Source organism: Aspergillus steynii (genome assembly GCF_002849105.1).
Source record: "Aspergillus steynii IBT 23096 chromosome Unknown P170scaffold_5, whole genome shotgun sequence".
Classification (NCBI taxonomy): Eukaryota; Fungi; Ascomycota; class Eurotiomycetes; order Eurotiales; family Aspergillaceae; genus Aspergillus; species Aspergillus steynii.
In genome coordinates this window covers 1,056,386-1,075,909 of record NW_020194402.1, presented here as the reverse complement: position 1 = coordinate 1,075,909, position 19,524 = coordinate 1,056,386, and the positions used below count along the sequence as shown (strand labels likewise).

The 19,524-nt window shown below is 36.5% G+C and overlaps 4 protein-coding genes across 4 annotated transcripts; 3 read left to right on the top strand and 1 right to left on the bottom strand.

Annotated features, from left to right (window-relative positions):
• Positions 1 to 2,069: 2,069 nt before the first annotated feature.
• P170DRAFT_437573 (uncharacterized protein) lies at positions 2,070 to 2,437 on the top strand. Its single transcript, XM_024849397.1, has one exon. The coding sequence runs from the start codon at positions 2,155 to 2,157 to the stop codon at positions 2,386 to 2,388; it is 234 nt and encodes a 77-aa protein (XP_024703141.1). The 5' UTR covers positions 2,070 to 2,154; the 3' UTR covers positions 2,389 to 2,437.
• Positions 2,438 to 6,380: 3,943 nt separating this feature from the next.
• P170DRAFT_359607 (uncharacterized protein) lies at positions 6,381 to 6,608 on the top strand (the record flags this gene model as incomplete). Its single annotated transcript, XM_024844366.1, has 1 exon — positions 6,381 to 6,608. A coding segment is annotated over one exon (228 nt), but the record flags the coding sequence as incomplete, so codon positions are not given.
• A 2,180-nt stretch (positions 6,609 to 8,788) lies between these two features.
• Positions 8,789 to 9,533, top strand: P170DRAFT_437572 (WD40 repeat domain-containing protein). The gene has a single exon (XM_024849396.1). It carries the CDS (start codon positions 9,045 to 9,047, stop codon positions 9,357 to 9,359), a length of 315 nt encoding a protein of 104 aa, XP_024703139.1. The 5' UTR covers positions 8,789 to 9,044; the 3' UTR covers positions 9,360 to 9,533.
• A 4,347-nt stretch (positions 9,534 to 13,880) lies between these two features.
• Positions 13,881 to 14,549, bottom strand: P170DRAFT_359171 (tetratricopeptide repeat protein; the record flags this gene model as incomplete). Its single annotated transcript, XM_024844338.1, has 2 exons — positions 13,881 to 14,108; positions 14,487 to 14,549. 2 exons carry the CDS (start codon positions 14,547 to 14,549, stop codon positions 13,881 to 13,883), a joined length of 291 nt encoding a protein of 96 aa, XP_024703138.1.
• Between the last annotated feature and the right edge of the window lie 4,975 nt (positions 14,550 to 19,524).

Sequence of the window (19,524 nt, the reverse complement as noted above, 5' to 3'; positions counted from 1 at the left end):
CTTAGATAAACTACTATCTCTATTATATTAGTGGTTAAATATTGACTTCTAAGGGATTAATTCAAGAAAGTTTTATCAGGCTAGACTCTTTGCCGAAGGCACTAAGTATCTTTATCCTTATAAACTCCCACAAGGGGAATTTTATAGATTTATGGAAAACCATATCAGAATCTCAAAGAACCTTTCCCTGTTCATCTTAACATCTAGAATAATATTAGCGCCAATACATCAGGCCTTACAAAATAAAGAAGACGCTATCGTCTCAATTATTAACCAAAAGAAGCTGAATACACCGATATACTCTGCTTATACTTTGGTAAAGACATTGAAACTCAAGTTCAAATTCTATAACAGGGCCGCGGAATATCTTATATAGGGTAGTATCCCCAAGTCAGCAATCGTTTGCTCGTTTAAAGCAAGTACTTTATTGAAGCTTACCCGCGAAAGCCCTGAAATTAAGGAGTTATTACAGTTTAAGAATATGTTATCTTTCCAGAGAACTAGCCCGGCCCTACATCAAATTTTAAAAAACAGACCGGGATGTTTAGACCATAAAACAGGCTTAATAATAAAAAGGTTTCTTTTAAAAATTAAGGTCCCCTATAAACATTATAAAAACATTAGTCAGGGCATGTTTTAGTCGTGGTAGATAAAGAGAAAAGGAACTTAGGAAGAATTCTACAGAGACATAGAAGATAGATATTACTTAATAAACTAACCCCTGCTTACAGCGACCAACACTGCAGATAAAAAAATACTCAACACGCCTAATATGCCTGATGTGCCTGAACTTGCTAGTTACTCAGAAATCTCTCAAGCCCCTAAGTTACCTGATTTCCCTAAAAATATTAAAGATGAAGTAATACTTAATATATCTAAGATACTTGATTTTTCTCAAGATATTAAAGATATTAAAGACTTTGAACTCCCTGACCAGTCCGGTATATCTAACATCTCTAATTTCCCCGAGCTTTTTAATAACCCTAAAGGTCCTGGGTTCCCTGAAAGCATCTATTAATTAGACGAAGAAACTATTATAAATAATAACCCTTGAACACCAATCGACCTTTTCTCAGCCGCTGATTCCCCATCACCTAACCCCGGCCCAGCAGTCATCAAACTATTCGACGGAGCCACCAAGCAATGGAGAGCTCAACAAGGAAAAGGAAATATCAAAGATCGTTTCCCCTCCGAACTTTCCGAACAAACAGGTTCATCTGCCGAGACAGCAATCAGTATCGATGGTGATGAAGTTTAGCTCTCAACCCTCGCGCATCAAAAACGAGTCGTCTGTTTTCAGCTCATCGCCCCTTTGATCGACCTGGAAGATTTTCCTAGGCCCAGCGTGGCCTTCAATGGCATCCAAACCACAGCAGAACCCCTACGACCAATTCGCCGCTGATAGAGAACGGGTCTTGCGCTTTTGGGGGTGATTCATCCAATACTTACACCTTGAATCGGTTGCATCTTCGGTTTTGAGAATCACTGGTATTGTGAAACGCAAAAGAGAAGGATCGAAACTTTACGGACGAGGAATTCAAGGATGAAAAGGATGTGCGGACGTGGACGGACAAAAAAGTATGGCTGCATGTATTTTTACCCTCTGTTCTACTTTCCAATACTGTACGAGTTTTAGTGTTTCATTTGATGACTTACATTCGTAGGCTCTACTCGCGTAGACCATTCGTCCTAGGATCTCTAATCGTCGCACGCCATCGTCCGGGATGCGATCCCACTACAGTAGAATTCTTATCACAGGGGGAGGATCGAAAAAGCTTTTTTTTATTTCATTGGATATCTCCTTAAAGGGACCTAGGACAAAACGTATGGTCTTCATAATAATTAAGACAAAAAAGAGACGATCGATTAGCCTAAAAAGGGTATGATGGCTATCACGGAGGTAGAAACATGAAATGCCCGCAATGCAAGAAGTTGGTGTGTGTGTGTGTGTGTGGGGGGGGTAGGGAGCTGGTGGCACGGCAGATGACTAATCGCCCTGCTGACACGGATGAACACGTGGCACGCTTGGAGTAGGTCAGTCGATTACCCCTCTTTATTGCTCGAAGTGTGCAAATAGTATGTCTGACTTGTCCGGTGTTAGAACAAACAGATAATATCTAATGGTCTAATAGACCGTCTTATTTCTTATAACAGATGGCTCTGTCAATAGTACAAATGATGGATATTGACCCCGAAAGCCAGAAATCACTCGAGTCGCTCCAAGAGGCAATAAAGCAAGCGGTTGTAAAGAAAATAGAGAACGATAATGTGCAGTATTTAAACCAAATCCTTGACACAGCTGTTGCGCCACTTCTAAAATCTCTGAAGTTGGATGTAAGTAGGAATCGCTTAAGAAAAGGGCTAGCTAACAGCTCTCGCAGCACCTAGGGTATGCCGCATGGAAGATCGTCAAAGCCATTACTATAGAGAACGAGACCGGCCCAGAGTATACACTGGAGTTCACTACCGGCGCCCGGGTTTTGTATTCATTAATTGTTTTCCAAATCCTTTGCCAAGATGGCGCTAGTCCTTATTTGGCCAGTATCAGAACACAGGCCATGTATTGTATCAATGCATACTGTCACAGAACTCCACGTGATTATATCATCAGCCACATCGGTACTACGGTAGCCCCCACCTTAACATTCCTTCCCACTTCAACCATCGATCATACATCTTATATCGCGAACAATAAGATAGCACCTAATTAAGCCGCGCCCACTCTGCAGCTTATTAATAATATAATAACAAGCAAAGAACTTACAGCTGTCTAAATAGCTAAAGCAGCTGACTGCTATAAATATATTATTAGAAAACTATATTCTAATAAACACATGTTTAGTACGATAAAAGCCCCCTTAAATTAAGGTAGACAGCCACAGAGCCTTACCCTGGTCATAATTAAAAGTCTTTGTGATTATTTACTTAAAAAGCCTTATTTATACTTAGATGAGATAATAATTTTTGTATATAATATATTTTAAAAAAAAGTATTAAAATCCAGTATTAGACGTGCGCTCTTAGATAAGGGCTGGTTAAAAAAGAAAGCCAAGTAAAAGGCTATTAAGTAAAATACTAACTTGCGAGATAAATATACTAACTTTATCTTAGATTTCTAGTCTAGATAATTTGTTTTTATTAATAAATCAAGATATAATAAATAAATAAGAACTAAAAGGACCGGTTAGTCTCTGCTAGGTATTATATTTATATATATTACAAAGTTCTATTAAGGCCAACGATATTATATCCTTCCAGCCTATACTTATAATAGTATCATTTTTTCTTATATATTTTAAGGTTTAACTGACGCATCTTGCTTCAAGGACTTTATTAAAAAGCTCCTCCATTATTATAAAAGATATCCTAAGCCTAAATCTATTCTAGTAATAGATAACATCTTATTTTATTATTCGGAGAGGATTAAACAAATATACTCATAGAAAGGGGTTCTTCTTATATATCTGCTACTATACTTGCCTGATTTAAATCTAATTAAAAAATTCTTTACAGAGCTCAAGTTGTTTATTTAATAGAATTAGCAAACCTATAAAGACAGTCCCAATCAGGGGTTTAATTTTTTCTTGAGTAGTATATAGATATTATAGGCACAAAGAAGAAGAGTGCTAAAAAATATTTCCGTAATACAGGCCTAGCAATTAAAGATTAATTAATAGCAACATTATATTGTAGGCTATTGCACATTTTGTGTATATTTTAGTCAATATATTATCTATTTACAGCTTGAAAAAGATCTTTACATATAATCTAAATAATAATTACAGGCCTATCCTTCCCTTAGATTAAAGCGGTCAACTAGACAATAATCAAACTTGCTTGCTTCCTTTAAGTCTTATTTAAGTTTAAGACCCATTAGGGATATATAAGATATCACAGAACCAATAGAGTTAATTATATATCTCTCCTGTTCTATATTAATAAACACTATCATCATTATCTTTATATATACAAGCCTTTACCTATAAACTAATATTACACACAAACCTACGGGCAACTCCTATTTTCATATCCTGTTTAATATAAAACTCAGGCTTAATCTTATAATAAACTTGTGAAAGGTTAAGGCAATTTTCTAATATAATATTATAGGCCTTTTTAATATTATCTTTAAAAAATTTAATATCCACCCGGGTTAGCTGCTAGTTAGTATAGTTATCCAGTGCTACTTTAAAAAGTCTAAGGATGTCAATCTTCTTAACCTAATCAGACCTTAATATATAAGTATTAATATCGCCTGTTAGAATTATTAATAACTAAGGTGACTGTGCTAGCAGGAAATAAATATTAATAGAAGAAATTAATCTATTTACTAGATTAATTAATTTCTACCCCTTTTCATACTATTTTTTATCCTTTACATATAACCTTTCCCAAACCTCATATAAAACATCATTATAGGTCTCTAGGACATTTCTATCCTCCATATGCTGAACAAGACTTCTTAGATAGTATAACAGGAGTTTATAATGCTTTTTCCCTGCCAGATCTAACCAGCAGAACTAGCCATTATAGTAGCACGGTTAACCAGGGCAACACATCACTTTATATATGTTCTGCCAAGCAGCAGGTTGCCCAGAAGAATGTTCTATTTTTATTTAGACTTCCTATTCTCTTAGTATTCTCACTATTATTAATATTAGCCCTCTTTTATCTGTTTAAGAAGAAGATAGATTACTGTCCTCTAAATAATTAATAATTATAGAAAATCTTAACTCCTTCCCCGCATAAAAAAACATCCTCTATAATAGAAGTTACTTCTCTATAACAGTCCAATTAATATCAGTATATTCAAATTATTTAGTAAGGTCATAATATTTACAATCATTCATAGAAACCATAATCATAGTATTATCTAGTCTAATATATTAGTTAAAGTTCTTCTTCCGGCCTATAATCTTCTTAGCCTTTTCAGTAATTACTTACTAATAAAAATATGGCTTTAGTTCCAGATCTTGTTTAATATCTTTTAACACAACCCGGTTATTTATGGTTACTTTCTATTTAATAATATATAATATACTCTTATCATCCCAGTTAGCATTATAAGAGAGGCTGACTTGCCTATATAAAAATTCAGATAATAAAGTAGAAGGGTCCTATAATATACGCCCAAGGGAGGGGTTACAAAAGGATAGCGTATTAAAGCCGAAGTTCCCAGGGGTAGGGGCATATAACGGAGTTTGTTGCCACGATTTAAGCTACATAGTATAGTCATTATTAAAAAGACTATATAGCATCTCTTTAATACAGTAGACACCGCCGAGGAGCCTAGAAAACATTATATAACATTAACTTCAATAAGTGAATTATACAGCACAGGGAAGATCCCTAATAAACCAATAAAAAAAATCAATAGAGCCACAAGCATTATTTTGATCTAGCCCTTACCGCAAATAAGCTGCTAGCTTTCTCACAAAGGAGGTAATACAGTAGCTAAGAGTTATTAACCAGGTCTAATATAAAATACCCTGCCTTTATAACATAACCTGCACAACAGACTATTATTTTTCCATATCAAGTCCAGTACAACTTACAACCTCTGGCCGGTATATAATATCTGCTAATAATTACAGCCAGATCTAACCGGGATAAACAGGCTAAGAAGCATAGTTACAAATAGAAACTTTATATAACAAACGTGCCCGGAAGTAAAAACTATATAGATCTCCCAGCCCGTCCTATATTAATCCCAAGGTTCAATCTGAGCATAAAGGAAGTTAACTAATTAATATTTCGCTGGCGCTAACTAACCCAGATTTTCTATAGCTCAAATAAAACATAAGTTTAATAGGAGGAAGGAAACTAATCATAATAATATAACAACTTATTATTAGTTAATAATAAGATACTACCCTTTTAGCCGCGCCAACATATCAGAGCAAGGTATTCTTGTAAAAAGTCTACCTCGCCTTATTTATTCTTCCCAGATTATTCTCTATAAAAGTTTTAGCGAATATTATAATTATTTAGATTTACTTATAATAAAACAGTAGTTAAAAAATCTCAGTATTTCCCACCACAACAAGTCTAAGCTATATTATGTTAAAAGTTAACCTAACCAGTCTATAGTCCCCGTATTAGTCCCAGTCACTATAATCACACCGCCTAATACAGTTAACACTCGGGACACTTCCCTGCCCGAAGATCTATAGAAATCTGCCTATAATAAACTAAATCCTAAGAAGCAAGTTATTCTGTCTACAGTACAAGCCAGTATTAAATCAGAAAAAGAAAAAAGTTTCTCCTAGGCCGGATATATCATTAATAAAATTATTTAAATAATTAAAAAATAGTATAAGGAATACCAGTAAGAAGGTATCAAAATCTATTAGTCAACAGGAGAAATTATAAATATTTAAAAAGTATCACAGAAAATACTTAATACTATATTATTATTTAAAAATATTATTACTACCGTGGTAGCCTTTAATCCCATCTATTATACAGCAAGTGCGTGGGCAGTCGTTTCCCTTAGATTAATAATAAGCCATATTACTATCAATCCAGAGCAGGAGGAGACTAACATTCTTAATTATAAATGGCGCGAAATCGAGTTAACTTACAAGATACCTTATTTAATTTATTAGAATACCTTATAAATATTATTACTTAATACACCTATATTAAGCAGAGGTTTTACCGCAATAGCTCCAGGAAAAAGATTAAGATAGGCCGTGTAATAATTAAGGTTTATATGGCCATTCTTTGATATACTACAGAGATTTTAGCTATCTAATAAGCTAGCATCAGAAAAAAAGTATTAATTAGTATTATACTAATAACTGATTAACGCCTTTCCGAACTTTAATTATTTATTAAGGAAGAATAGCAGAAGCTATGCCAGTGGATCTGTTTTAACTCTTTAAATACTATTATATAAAATAGGGAAAAGGCAGAGTCTCGGCTAGCTAGTATTAATAAAAAAATATCAGAATATCTATAAACTCTTATCAAGAGGTTTAGTCTATCTATCGTAGAAGGAGCACTATATAATTTATATAAAAATTAACATAAAGAGAAATACCTACCAGGCACCAGATATAATCTTCTTTACCAGATTATAGGCTGGGCCGAAACCTCCGACAAATACATATTTTAATTAAATAATATAACAGGTACTAGCAAGTCTACCATCTCCTAGACAGTCGCAGAGTTACTTTAAAATAAAAGATTACTAAAAGCCAGTTTTTTCTTCAAGAAAAGCAAAACAGACCGTGGTAACATAAGAAGGTTTATCTTGATAATAACCAGGCAATTAATAGCTAGTCACCTGTATTTGGCCTCTGGTATATTAGGGATAATTCAGAATAATACAGATTTATTAACAAAAGTTCTTAATTAGTAATTTAATAAGCTCCTTCTTTAACCACTCAGCAAGAGAGAGCAGTATAAGACTACTTCCGTGGTTATAATAGACGCATTAGACAAATATAAAAATAATAATATTAAAATTTTATTTAAACTCTTGCCGTAGCTGCAGAAATTCAAAACCTTTTATTTTTAGATATTTCTAACAAGCCGGCCTAAACTTGTAATCCGCGATAGTTTCAAATAAAGCCGGGATCATCAGAATATTGTTCTGTAAAACATACCTAATATTAAATATAATATCTGTGTTTTTTTACAGCATCAATTTACTCAAATAAAGAAAAAGGGGAAAGTCTCTGAAAATTAGCCTGGCTATAAAAGAACAGAGATATTAGTTAAAATAGCTATCCCTCTGTTTATTTTCACAGCCACAGTTTGCTGATTCATTAAGGAAGATTATTAAATCCCGGAAGACCAGCTTAACATAATTCTTCAAAACCCTCACTTAACATCCTCATCCCAGATAGAGGGAATATATTGTCTAATTCTTAAGTACTGCCTCAAAAACTCATCAGTGTCTCAGAAAGAATTCCATGCTATAATTAGCATTCTTATTCTTCTTGCTAATCTACTATCAGTGACTGGCCTTTTTAGGCTTATTAGTATACAGGAAAGAACAATTATAGCCTATCTAGGCGCGTTTTACTTAGTTCTTAGTATCCTGACTAATCCTGGTGAACCGGTCCGCATTTTGCATTTATTATTCCGAGAATTTCTTATTAACACCGCAGAAGGCTTCCAAGTGAATAAGAAAGTGACCCACGGGAAAACACTCTCACATTGCCTAAGGGTCATGAGGTATGGACTTAAACATAACATGTGCGCTCTATCCAGCTATGGGATCCGGCGGGAAGACATTGCGAGTCAAGTCATTAATCAGCATATTCCGCAAGCTCTACAATATTCCTGCCGCTACTGGATGTATCACTAGAAGTACATCAGGATACAGGAATAGGAAAATGACATATTCTCTTTCCTAAAGGTGCATTTCCTCCATTGGCTAGAAGCAATTAGCTTAATGGGACTTGCCTCTGAGATTATTAGCATAATAAATGGACTACAAGAGTTAAAAGTAAGTTGCTATCTAAACAATCACCCAGTATCTTCTAATGTCCTTTCAGGACACTATAAGTACAGAACTAGCAGGCTTCCTACAAGACACCAACCGATTTATCCTAAAACACATCCAAATAATTAATAATACCCCACTTCAAGTATATTACTCTGGACTCGCGTTCTCTCCTACAAACAATATTATTAAAAGGATTTTTAACAACCAACAATCTAATTAGATTCCTGCCCTACCGCAAGTATAAAAATCATAGAGTGCGGAGCTATAAACTCTCAAGGGCCATTCTAATTAGGTTAACTCAGTGGCCTTCTCACCAGACAGCCAGAGGATTATATCAGGATCTGATAATAAAACTATCAAACTCTGGGATGCCCAGACCGGCGCGGAGCTGCAAACCCTAGAGGGCCATTCTAATTAGGTTAACTTAGTGGCCTTCTCACCGGACGGCCAGAGGATTATATCAGAATCTGGTAATTATACTATCAAACTCTAGGATGCCCAGACCAGTACAAAGCTGCGAATCCTTAAGGGCCATTCTGGCTTGGTTTAGTCAGTGGCCTTCTCACCAGACAGCTAGAGGATCATGTCCGGATCAGGCAATAACACCATTAAGCTCTGGGATGCCCAGACCGGTGCGGAGCTGCGAACCCTCGAGGGCCATTCTGGCTCAGTTTGGTCAGTGCCCTTTCCTCCGGCCGTGGCCTTCTCACCGGACGGCCGGAGGATCATGTCCGGATCGGTCGATAACACCATCAAGCTCTGGGATGCCCAGACCGGGGCGGAGCTGCGAACCCTCGAGGGCCATTCTCATTGGGTTGATTCAGTGGCCTCAGGTGATACCCATATAGAGCACAACCAAGGCTCCCAGATATCAGTTGAGAACTCCTGGGTCTATTAGAGAGGTAAAAACATAATATAGCTTCCTCCTGAATTTCGTGGACATAGATATCATACTACCAAACATAATATACTTGCCCTTGGGTATCCGACCGGTCATATTCTTATTATTAGATTTCGTGCACCTTCCGATTGAATCTGTTTTTAATAACACAATCCAATCTCCTTATATTTCTAATCTCTATGTAAAAAGAGGGCCTGGAATCGCTAAGCCTTATATTTTGATTTACACAAGTCTAGAAGATTCTAGCCACTTCAATTGGTGGCGGATAACCATCCACTAGAACGCCACAACCACTGGAGATGACGTAATGCACTGTGCAAGGATTAACGTATTTCCCGGGCGAGCGGCGCACCCGACCGAGCGACGCACCTCTGTATCCCATATTAAATGGCACTGTTTGACCCCTAGAGATCTCCACAATAGAGCATGATAGCAATATACTATGCAGAGTAAAAGAATAGTTATAATTTCTATTATATATATATAAACTTTCAAAATGTGTCTTCAACTATTTAATCTACAATATCAATCTTTCAAAAAACACCAGAATTACGACAGTATTTTATGTATTTGAGCGATTGGCTAAATAAATCTTTTTAAAAATCCTACGTGATACTTATATATAGAATAAGAATCTATATATAAGATATCAGCTTATTTAGAGCTTTATGTGTGAAGATCTTCAAGGGTCAAAAAGTGCCATTTTATATGGAATACCAGCTGCGTCGCTCGGTCGGGTGCGCTGCTTGCCCGGGAAATACGTTAACTAGTTAGTTAGTTAGTTAATAACTAACTTAGTTAACACACTCGATCGTTTCTATACGGTGCGGTACCGTATGTACCATTCAACAAGTAGTGACTGTTAATATGAGCCTTTCCTTACCAGGACTAGCGCGCCCTTGGCACATAGCAAAGAAAGGAAAAAGAATAAACGACCAGGGCGCCGGTTTTGAACTTGAGTATATCTGAATACCAATCATATTAACTAGTCTTTGTTGATGAGTCTGGATGTGATAAACGGATAGGGTTTAGGAGGACTGGTTGGTCTCCTCTAGGAGTGAGACCTATTTAAGTAGCAAAGTTTCATCAAGGCTAACACTACTAAATATTACCCGTCTATGCCCAAGACGGCATAATCCTCTCTCGTGTTTTTGCAGGCTTGACAGATACTGTTGTTTTTAAGGATTTTATCAAGCAGCTTCTATAACACTGTGGGAGATAGCCCGAACCAAAGTCAGTCCTGGTTATAGATAATATATCTTTCTACTATTCCGATAGGATGAAGGAAATGTGTTCTAAAGCTGGAGTAAAATTATTATACCTGCCACTATATTCATCTGACCTGAACCCTATTAAAGAATTCTTCTCGGAACTAAAGGGCTACATCAAGCGCAACTGGAAATGGTACGAAGCCGAGCCTGACTAGGGCTTTAATAATTTCTTGCAGGCATGCGTGGATGCTGTTAGCGCAAAGAAAGCCAGCGCCGAAGCCCACTTCCAACACTCCGGTGTAATGATTGAAGAGTTCAAGGAATAAATAGAAGGAAGGCCTTATTATATAACTAGAGTTATTTAGTTTCTAGCTAGTATAAGTTTTTCTTTGGGGCGGATTTATATTTATCCTAATATGTTTTATTATATGATTATTAGTTATTTCATCAATATGTTATCCAAGGGATCGGAATATAAGTAACTCTATTCCGGACCTCCCTTACCGTCCAAGGGGCATTTATTTACCAGTCATAAAACAGGCACCTGCTGGCGCAAACTTTTATAGGTTTAAAGTAATATATAAGTGATACTAGACAGCTTTATACTGTGAGAGAGAAGTGAGTTTCTAAGTGTATTATTTTATAAAGCTGACCTAATAAATGCAGACGCCTAAACAGTGGAAGATAAACCTTTATAAGTCCTTGTTATTATCTTAAACAAGAACTAATGTTAGGGCAGGTTATGGTTAGCTTTAGAGGAGATATTACCAGCAGCCTATAAGGTTCTAAAAAATAGTAATTTAATATAGTGCCTGTATAGCCGTGAGCCTAGAATACAATTACTAGCAAAGCAGAGATGGCAGACGCGCGTATTCCTTATCTTTAATATTATAAATACCTTATATAATCCAGAGATAGCCTATTACCAGAGTAAAACAATCTATCTGTTATTATCGTGCGGCTGAGCTAAAAAGTGCAGGCTTATCCGGCAAATCCTCCTACACAGAACAAAGTAAACAATAATATCGCCTGTATTCACAATAACAACAGAATAAACAGCGTGCCATCTTTTATTACAGATTATACCTCCGGGTTACTACTGTATAGCAATCCTTGAGAGCCGTCGTTACTTCTGTAATATTATTTTAATCTATATCATTATCAGCTCTTAGCTAGGAGTTATGAACCGGCGCCTTATTAAGACTCTGGAATAAGTAGATTGCAAGGAGCGCAAATATTATATCACTATATAATATTAGAGTTTACTCTGTCACCAGGATTATAAATTTTATTGCGGCAGATATCAACTCGCTTACTGCTGATAATATTATTACATCTAATATAAGTAATCATTACAGCGCCTTGTTGGTTAAGTTTTAAAAAGTTACAACTCTTTAACTCTTTCTCAGCGCCACTCCCGTAACCTAATACATATTAGTGTTAGTCCGTATCTGTGGTAATCACAAGTGCTGTATAGAACATAAGAATACCGAAGACTCTGTAAGGCATGTATGGTATGGTAAATATGTAAATCTAGTAACATGTTGTCACGTGCATATTTACCACAAACCTGTGGCAGAAATAGTCTTGGCAAAGAGCTGATTAATACGCCGAGCTTATATGATCATATGAAATGATTGAAGGTCTTGATTCATTCTAATCTACTGCAAAAAGAAGCCATATTTATGCAATTTCAGGGGCTTCAAAGATGCAATTCTAGGGGCTTGATCATACGATTCAAGCTCTATAATCGTACGATCAATATTGATCGATTGATCAATTGGTTGAGCAAGATGGTGAAGTAATTGCTTAGTCAGTTCCGCGGCCACAGAACCAATCTCAGTATTATAGCTGATTTTATCAGTTGAGGATCAGTTAGAATAGATACGGATAATGTATGTGAATCTAGCCCATGATCATACACTGGGCGGCCCGGAATAATAGTCCGACCAGCAATATATCCTCTTTAATCCACTGTGTGCAAGTCCTGGCTGTCTATAGAGGGTGAGGGTGTTCTGGGAGCCATAATAAGAAGGTAGTTTCTAATAGGTAAACCCCTAAGCGAGTATTACTAGGCTATTATAACTGAAGTATAAAGGCCCAGTAATACTCTCTGTGAATATAGCAAGTATCTAATTTAAGTAGTTTCTGAATGTAGCTGTTGGCTTTGGGATAAATTATGCTCATCTTTTTAATTTAAGAGAGTGTCAGAGCAGGATTTGGTCTTTAGATAATCAGGCCCTAATATTTTGGTATATAATTTAAAATATTTCTCTATTAGTATTAATAAAGCCTGGTACTTGCCCTGATATTTCTAAATACAGGCCAGGTTTGCTATACTAGTCAGGGTGTCAGGATGCTTAGCACCTAGCACTGTTTTGGATGTCTCCATGACCTGTATAAACAGCTGCTCTGTTTTATTCTATCATCCCTGATTCTAAAAGGTTAAAGCTAGGTTTGCTATACTAGTTAGGGTATCAGGATATTCAGCACCTAGTACTATTTTAGATGTTTTTATAACCTGCATAAACAGCTGCTCTACTTTATTCCATTGTTCCTGATTCTGGTAGGTTAAAGCTAGGTTCACTATACTGGCCAGGGTATCAGGATACTCAGCACCCAGCACTGTCTTCCTTATCTCTATAACCTGTATAAACAGCTGCTCTGCTTTATTCTATCATCCCTGATTCTAAAAGGTTAAAGCTAGGTTCGCCATACTAGTCAGAATAAAAGGATATTCAGCACCCAGCACTGTCTTGGATGTCTCCATAACCTATACCTCTAGCTGCTCTGCTTTATTCCATCATCCCTAATTCCGGTAGGTTAAAGCTAGGTTCGCCATGCTAGTCAGGGTGTCAGAATATTCAGCACCTAGCACTGTCTTGGATATCTCCATAACCTGCACCTCTAGCTGCTCTACTTTATTCCATCGTCCCTAATTCCGGTAGATTAAAGCTAGGTTCGCCATGCTGGTCAGGGTATCAGAATGTTCAGCACCTAGCACTATCTTAGATATCTCTATAACCTGTATAAACAGCTGCTCTGCTTTATTCCATCATCCCTGATTCCAAAAGATTAAAGCTAGGTTCGCCATGCTGATTAGGGTAAAGGGATATTCAGCATCTAGCACTAGCTTAGATATTTCTATAACCTGTATCTTTAGCTGCTCTGCTTTATTCCATCATCCCTGATTCCGGTAGGTTAAAGCTAGGTTCACCATGCTAGTCAAGATATTAGGATGCTCAGCACCCAGCACTGTCTTCCTTGTTTCTATAATCTACATAAACAGCTGCTCTGCTTTATTCCATTATCCCTGATTCCAAAAGATTAAAGATAGATTCGTTATGCTGGTCAGGGTAGAGGGATATTCAGCACCTAGCACTATCTTAGATATCTCCATAACCTGTATCTCCAGCTGCTCTACTTCATTCCATCGTCCTTGATTCCGGTAGGTTAAAACTAGGTTCGCCATACTAATTAGGGTAGAGGGATGTTCAGCACCTAGCACTGTCTTGGATATCTCTATAACCTGCACCTCTAGCTGCTCTGCTTTATTCCATCATCTCTGATTCTGGTAAGTTAAAGCTAGATTCGCCATACTAGTCAGGGTATCAGGATGTTCAGTATCTAACACTGTCTTAGATGTCTTTATAACCTGTACCTCTAGCTGCTCTGCTTTATTCCATTGTTCCTGATTCTAATAGGTTAAAGCTAGGTTTGCCATGCTAGTCAGGGTGTCAGGATGCTCAGTATCTAATACTGTTTTCCTTATTTTTATAACCTGCATAAACAGCTGCTCTGTTTTATTTCATTATCCCTGATTCTAAAAGATTAAAGATAGGTTCGCCATACTAGTCAGGGTGGAGGGATGTTTAGCACCCAGCACTGTCTTAGATATCTTTATAACCTGCACCTCCAGCTGCTCTGCTTTATTCCATTGTCCTTGATTCTGGTAGGTTAAAGCTAGGTTTGCCATGCTGGTCAGGGTAAAAGGATGCCTGGCGCCATTTTTCTTCTGTTTTATCTATATTAGCTAAGCGTAGAGTACCTCCGCCTCTTTAAATTATCCATCACTAGTAAGATAATTTGCAATCCTGCCAGTCAAACTAGTATAATTTATTTAAAACACTTTAAACTTATTCTTATGAACAACAGTCAGGGCATAAGGAAGATAGTCTCGCCATAATACTTGATTAGTATAGTTATTATCAGGAAAAACTATTTCCATTCAATCCGCCACCCTGTGAACCCAATAACTAAGCAGCCCATTTTTTCTCAGCTAATTTCGCATTATAATATGCACGAGTCTGTGTATGCTTATGTCCATATTATAAATGCTGATAAATAAATATACATTTAACAGTCCTAGAGCATCTAGTATTGACTTTTTGGCAGCTTATAATAAGAAAGACTGGGGAATCTTCTGTAGATTAATACAGGCCATAAAAGATAGATAATTTGCTGCCAATTCATTTTGTTACTGAATTTAATTAAATAATATTAACTAAGTGGTTATAACCGGATTCTAAATTTCTTTATAACACCTTAGATCCCAAAAGTCTTTATTAAAGAGCTCAATTACATCTTGTTCTGTCTCCTTTAATAGTTTTGAGTATATAAACAGACTAAGCTACTTTTTATTAATATATACTGATGCCTGCATAATTGCTAAAAGAAGATATGCCAGTTGTTTAAGTAGACTAATTATTTTTAAATAATTATTAAATAGTTTCTTCTGTACTAATAATATCTGTAAGATTCCTAGCGCAGTTTTTTTATTAATATCAGGAATAGTAATAATAGTTAAGAAAGTCAGATCTACTGCAAGTTCTAGATTACATAAAGTGAATAAAATACGGCCTTATATATTTCTAGGGAGAAACTCCTCAAGGGCTAGACCTGCTTTATCACCTATTAATTATATCTCTGTATTATCTATATTATCAAAAATCAGAAGCTATCTGCCTGCACACTCGGAGCTGAGATATGTTTTAATGTGTTTTTTAGCCTTACTAAGTTTTATATCTGGAATCCCGAGGGTCTGTATAATATTAAGAAATGCCTGCTTAATTATCGTATGACTGGTATATAGGACCCAGAAAATAGAGTACTCCTTATTATGATATTATATATAGTATACTATCTTTAGAGCGACTTATATCTTCCCAACTCTTTCTAATCCAGTGATTATAATCTGTAAATATATATCTTGTGTTATTATCATCTTTTTTAGCTCTGAGACTTCATGCTGGCGGCTAATAAATTTTGAATTTCTTGCGAATAGAACCATCCAGTGCCATATTTTCTGGTTTGGCAAGCCGGCCTCTGTATAATACATAGGTATAATTAATATTAATGATTTAGCAAAGGCAGCGGCTGTTAATGCTGCATACCCCTGCTACTCTTTCTGCTTATAAGAGTTGCAGTAGTTGTATATCTTTTAGATTACCAGGGTTAGAAGCTTGTCTATAAGGCCTGTAGCCTCTATCTTAAAATAAAGTATCCTATACTATTAGGTGAGACAGTCTCGTGTTTCTGAGTCCTTTATTACCTGATCTCCGGATATAATCAATCTATAATAAATATATAGTGCCCTAACACCACAGAATTAGCGCTGAACTAATTTTTTTTTATTATACTTTTCGCAGTTCTCTTTCTTATTGGCATAGTAATAATCAGAGTAAAAAAGAAGATCTATTTGCTGCTCTGGAGGCCAAAACCTGTTACTTATATAGGGATTTTATTCTAGAATATCCTACATGATTTTCGATACTGTATCTCTGCCATCAGTTATTTCTTTTGCTTCTAGTTGACTTATGTGTATTAGGAGCATCGGTAGGGGTTTATTCAAGGTCCCAGTTGGCTTAAATATCCCGCCCTGGACTGCCTTGCCATAATCATATTAGACCACCCCACTATATATTCTAATTAGTTTGCTAATTACTATATCGCCTAGTTAAATATTATTATCTGTATTTAGAACTCCGCCTCCAATTCCCACTATTAGCGCATATTGAAGCCGAGGAAAGGTGATATATATATAAGATACCACAGATACAGCAGAGACTATTCTATAAACACCAGCCGGTAGGCAGGCAATAACAATATAATGGCCGTTCAGTTTACCAAGCTCGTAGACATTCGGATCAGAGGAGGTTTTAGGCAGTGAATTATAGGTTTTATTCAGTATAACACAAGCGGCCGCAAGCTCCAGCAGCAAGGCGTATATCCACGCGATTATGTAGTCATTTTGCGTCAAGGAAGATATTGTTAACTAAAAAGAAACAGGGAGCAAAAAGCTATATCACGCCTTCCAGCTCTAGATATGCTGGGATTAGCAAATTAAAATATAGAAGAGTGGTGATTATAGGAGAAAGATGCAAAGTGATGTTCATGAGCCTAAAAGGAGGGATTACAGTGATATATGTAAGTAAGGCTGAGCACTCTAACTATCAGTCGCCTAGCCATGGGCAATGTTACAGTGTGCCAAAGGTAGTCCATACTGAAGCCATATCAGAGAATTATAATATACATCCTTTTTATAGTTTATGCACGTCTTTTATGGAATTTCTACGGCTTGCCCTGTTCCTAGATCCATAGAGAATAAATCTAGCTTGATATATGGGCCGGAGCTTTTATTATCTGACGGCAGTCCATAATCGCAGCGAATACTGACAAGTGGTTGGTGTACTTACGATACAGGAGGCGGCCACATACTGTCTGTAAATTACTTGCAATACCAGACCAACCCTAATAGGGATTAGTCTGTGGGAGTGGCGCTGGGAAAGAGTCAAAGAATAATAATCATGTAAACCTAACCTGCAAGGGCTCTCTGTATGTATTGGCATATCTGTCGTATATTTTTAGCCACTGCTTTCAGAAGAACTAGGGTATTATAATATCTTGGAGGTGGTTCTTTTTGACTTAAATAAAAGGGCTGATTTGGCAATCTAGCTTTTAAGAATAAAAAGTTAAGTAAGCTTATAATACTGTTGCTCGCTAGAGATACTTTACATGACCCTGTTTTATCTTAATAGGTTCGAGCGCTCAAACATCATAAATGGCTAACTCTGCAGACTACTATTTATCTTGTATCTTTTTTAAAGCACAGCCGGTAGTATTACGTGATACCGCTTTGATGGAGCCAGCATCATAGTATAGAGAGGATTTTTAGAGGACCTACCGGACTAATTTCTATACTTACTGTATCCTGTCCATAGCTGCACTTTCTATCCGCATGATAAACTTACAGGTCGGACTAGTACATTGCATTATTTACTCTTAGTACTTTATGCCTGACTTGCATAAAATCTATTGGCTGATAATATAAAACCACAAGACTTATTATTAGGCTAGTCAACAGTGTGTCAGATTAACAATATTCTAATATAAGGAGGTTCATGGTTAAATAAAAGTAGATTTTTATTTAAAGTATATCGCTGACGGGCCAAATTATAAACGTGGAGATAACTTTGTAAAATGTGAGTATTAAACAAAAATAATGTAATAAGCCAAATAAAAATTAGATTATGTTGTACGGCCAGCATAGTAATAATGCAGCCCTAAATACTTATTATTCATTAGGTAAGACAGAAATAATCCTGCTTAGTAATAAAAGAATATTCAGTTATCCGAATTAGAGGGATCTTGACTATATTGCTCTAGTAAGAGCTTTTTTATATATTTAAGCTATTCATGAATGTCGCGGATAAATTGCCGGGCAGTCCCTTTTGTTATATCCTGTTTAATCAGGAACTACGCATGCTCTTAATCTTCTTCTATTAAGTTGAGGTCAAGGCTATTAGATAGAGTTATCTCACATACCTTACACCAGTCGGCCTTCCGCTTCTCATTAGTTACTTACAGTTCGTGCCATCCACAGTATGCCCTGACAGTATTATCTCGAGGCCCAGAAATCTTGACTCTCTTATTTAAGGTTGCAGGTTTCGGGGGTGACAGAGGCATAGCAGGCTTACACATACCGGAGGGAGCCAAGAGATTAATATTAATTAGATATGGAGTCTCTAAAGCAAGCTGATTATTTATTTTATTCAAGCTTCGCTCAAGTTTCTACTAAGCCGCCATATAAAGAGCTTATCGAATACTTTCTGGGACATCGTTATAACTGACGAGTGTCCCCCTTATATCTGTATAAGAGATAAGTTTTATAAGGTGGGGTTTTCGTAGTCTGTAATGTTTTCGACCCTTCGGGTCCTGCTAGTATTATTTATTAAAGTTATTATATGAAGTTACAGAACATCACATAAGTTTATACATATATTTTTAGGATAAGGGCTGATTTAACTCTTCTTCAGCACTAATAACTGTATCTTGTTTAGTAAGCATCCTTTTGGTAGTTGAAGAGCCTTATTTATTGTATGTTTTAGCCGCGTCATTGTCTTTTATATATTTAACAGTAATGGTAATCTGAGGTGTCCTGCCCTGGCAGACCAGATTACTTTACTTACAAAGCTTTATCTTTACTAGTCTCTAATTAATATTCAAGTTAGTGTCATCAGAGTGCTTTTTAAGGGGGCCCTTATTATAGTGGTTTATTAATACTATAATCTCCGAGTCTTCGAACCGGACTCGCCGGTTATATTTCTTAGTGTGTATCAACCTGTTAATCTTTTATTTCAGGTACTTCTCTTAATATTCACTCAGAGCTACAACCAAGTCCTGTTTAGTCTCCTTGGCTTCGGTTGTCCGGTTGATCTTTAATTTCCAGCCAATTATATAGTGAAGCAGGTCTTGCTCTCCTGGCTTATTATAGTTATTATCCCTCTTTCTCTTCTACTTATCAAACGGAAGAAACCTAAGGTTATCAGATTATATTTGGCAGGAAGTAAGGTCTGGAGTAAGAGTAGGGCTTATCAAACACACTGTACCAGGGGTCCGACCGAAGTTTCCCGGTGTTGGTAGAGTATTCTACGAGTCTTTGTCCCGTGGCT

Excerpts from the sequence above, each read along its gene's own strand:
- P170DRAFT_437573 (XM_024849397.1), top strand. The coding sequence starts at position 2,155 with ATGGCTCTGTCAATAGTACAAATGATGGATATTGACCCCGAAAGCCAG.
- P170DRAFT_437572 (XM_024849396.1), top strand. The coding sequence starts at position 9,045 with ATGTCCGGATCAGGCAATAACACCATTAAGCTCTGGGATGCCCAGACC.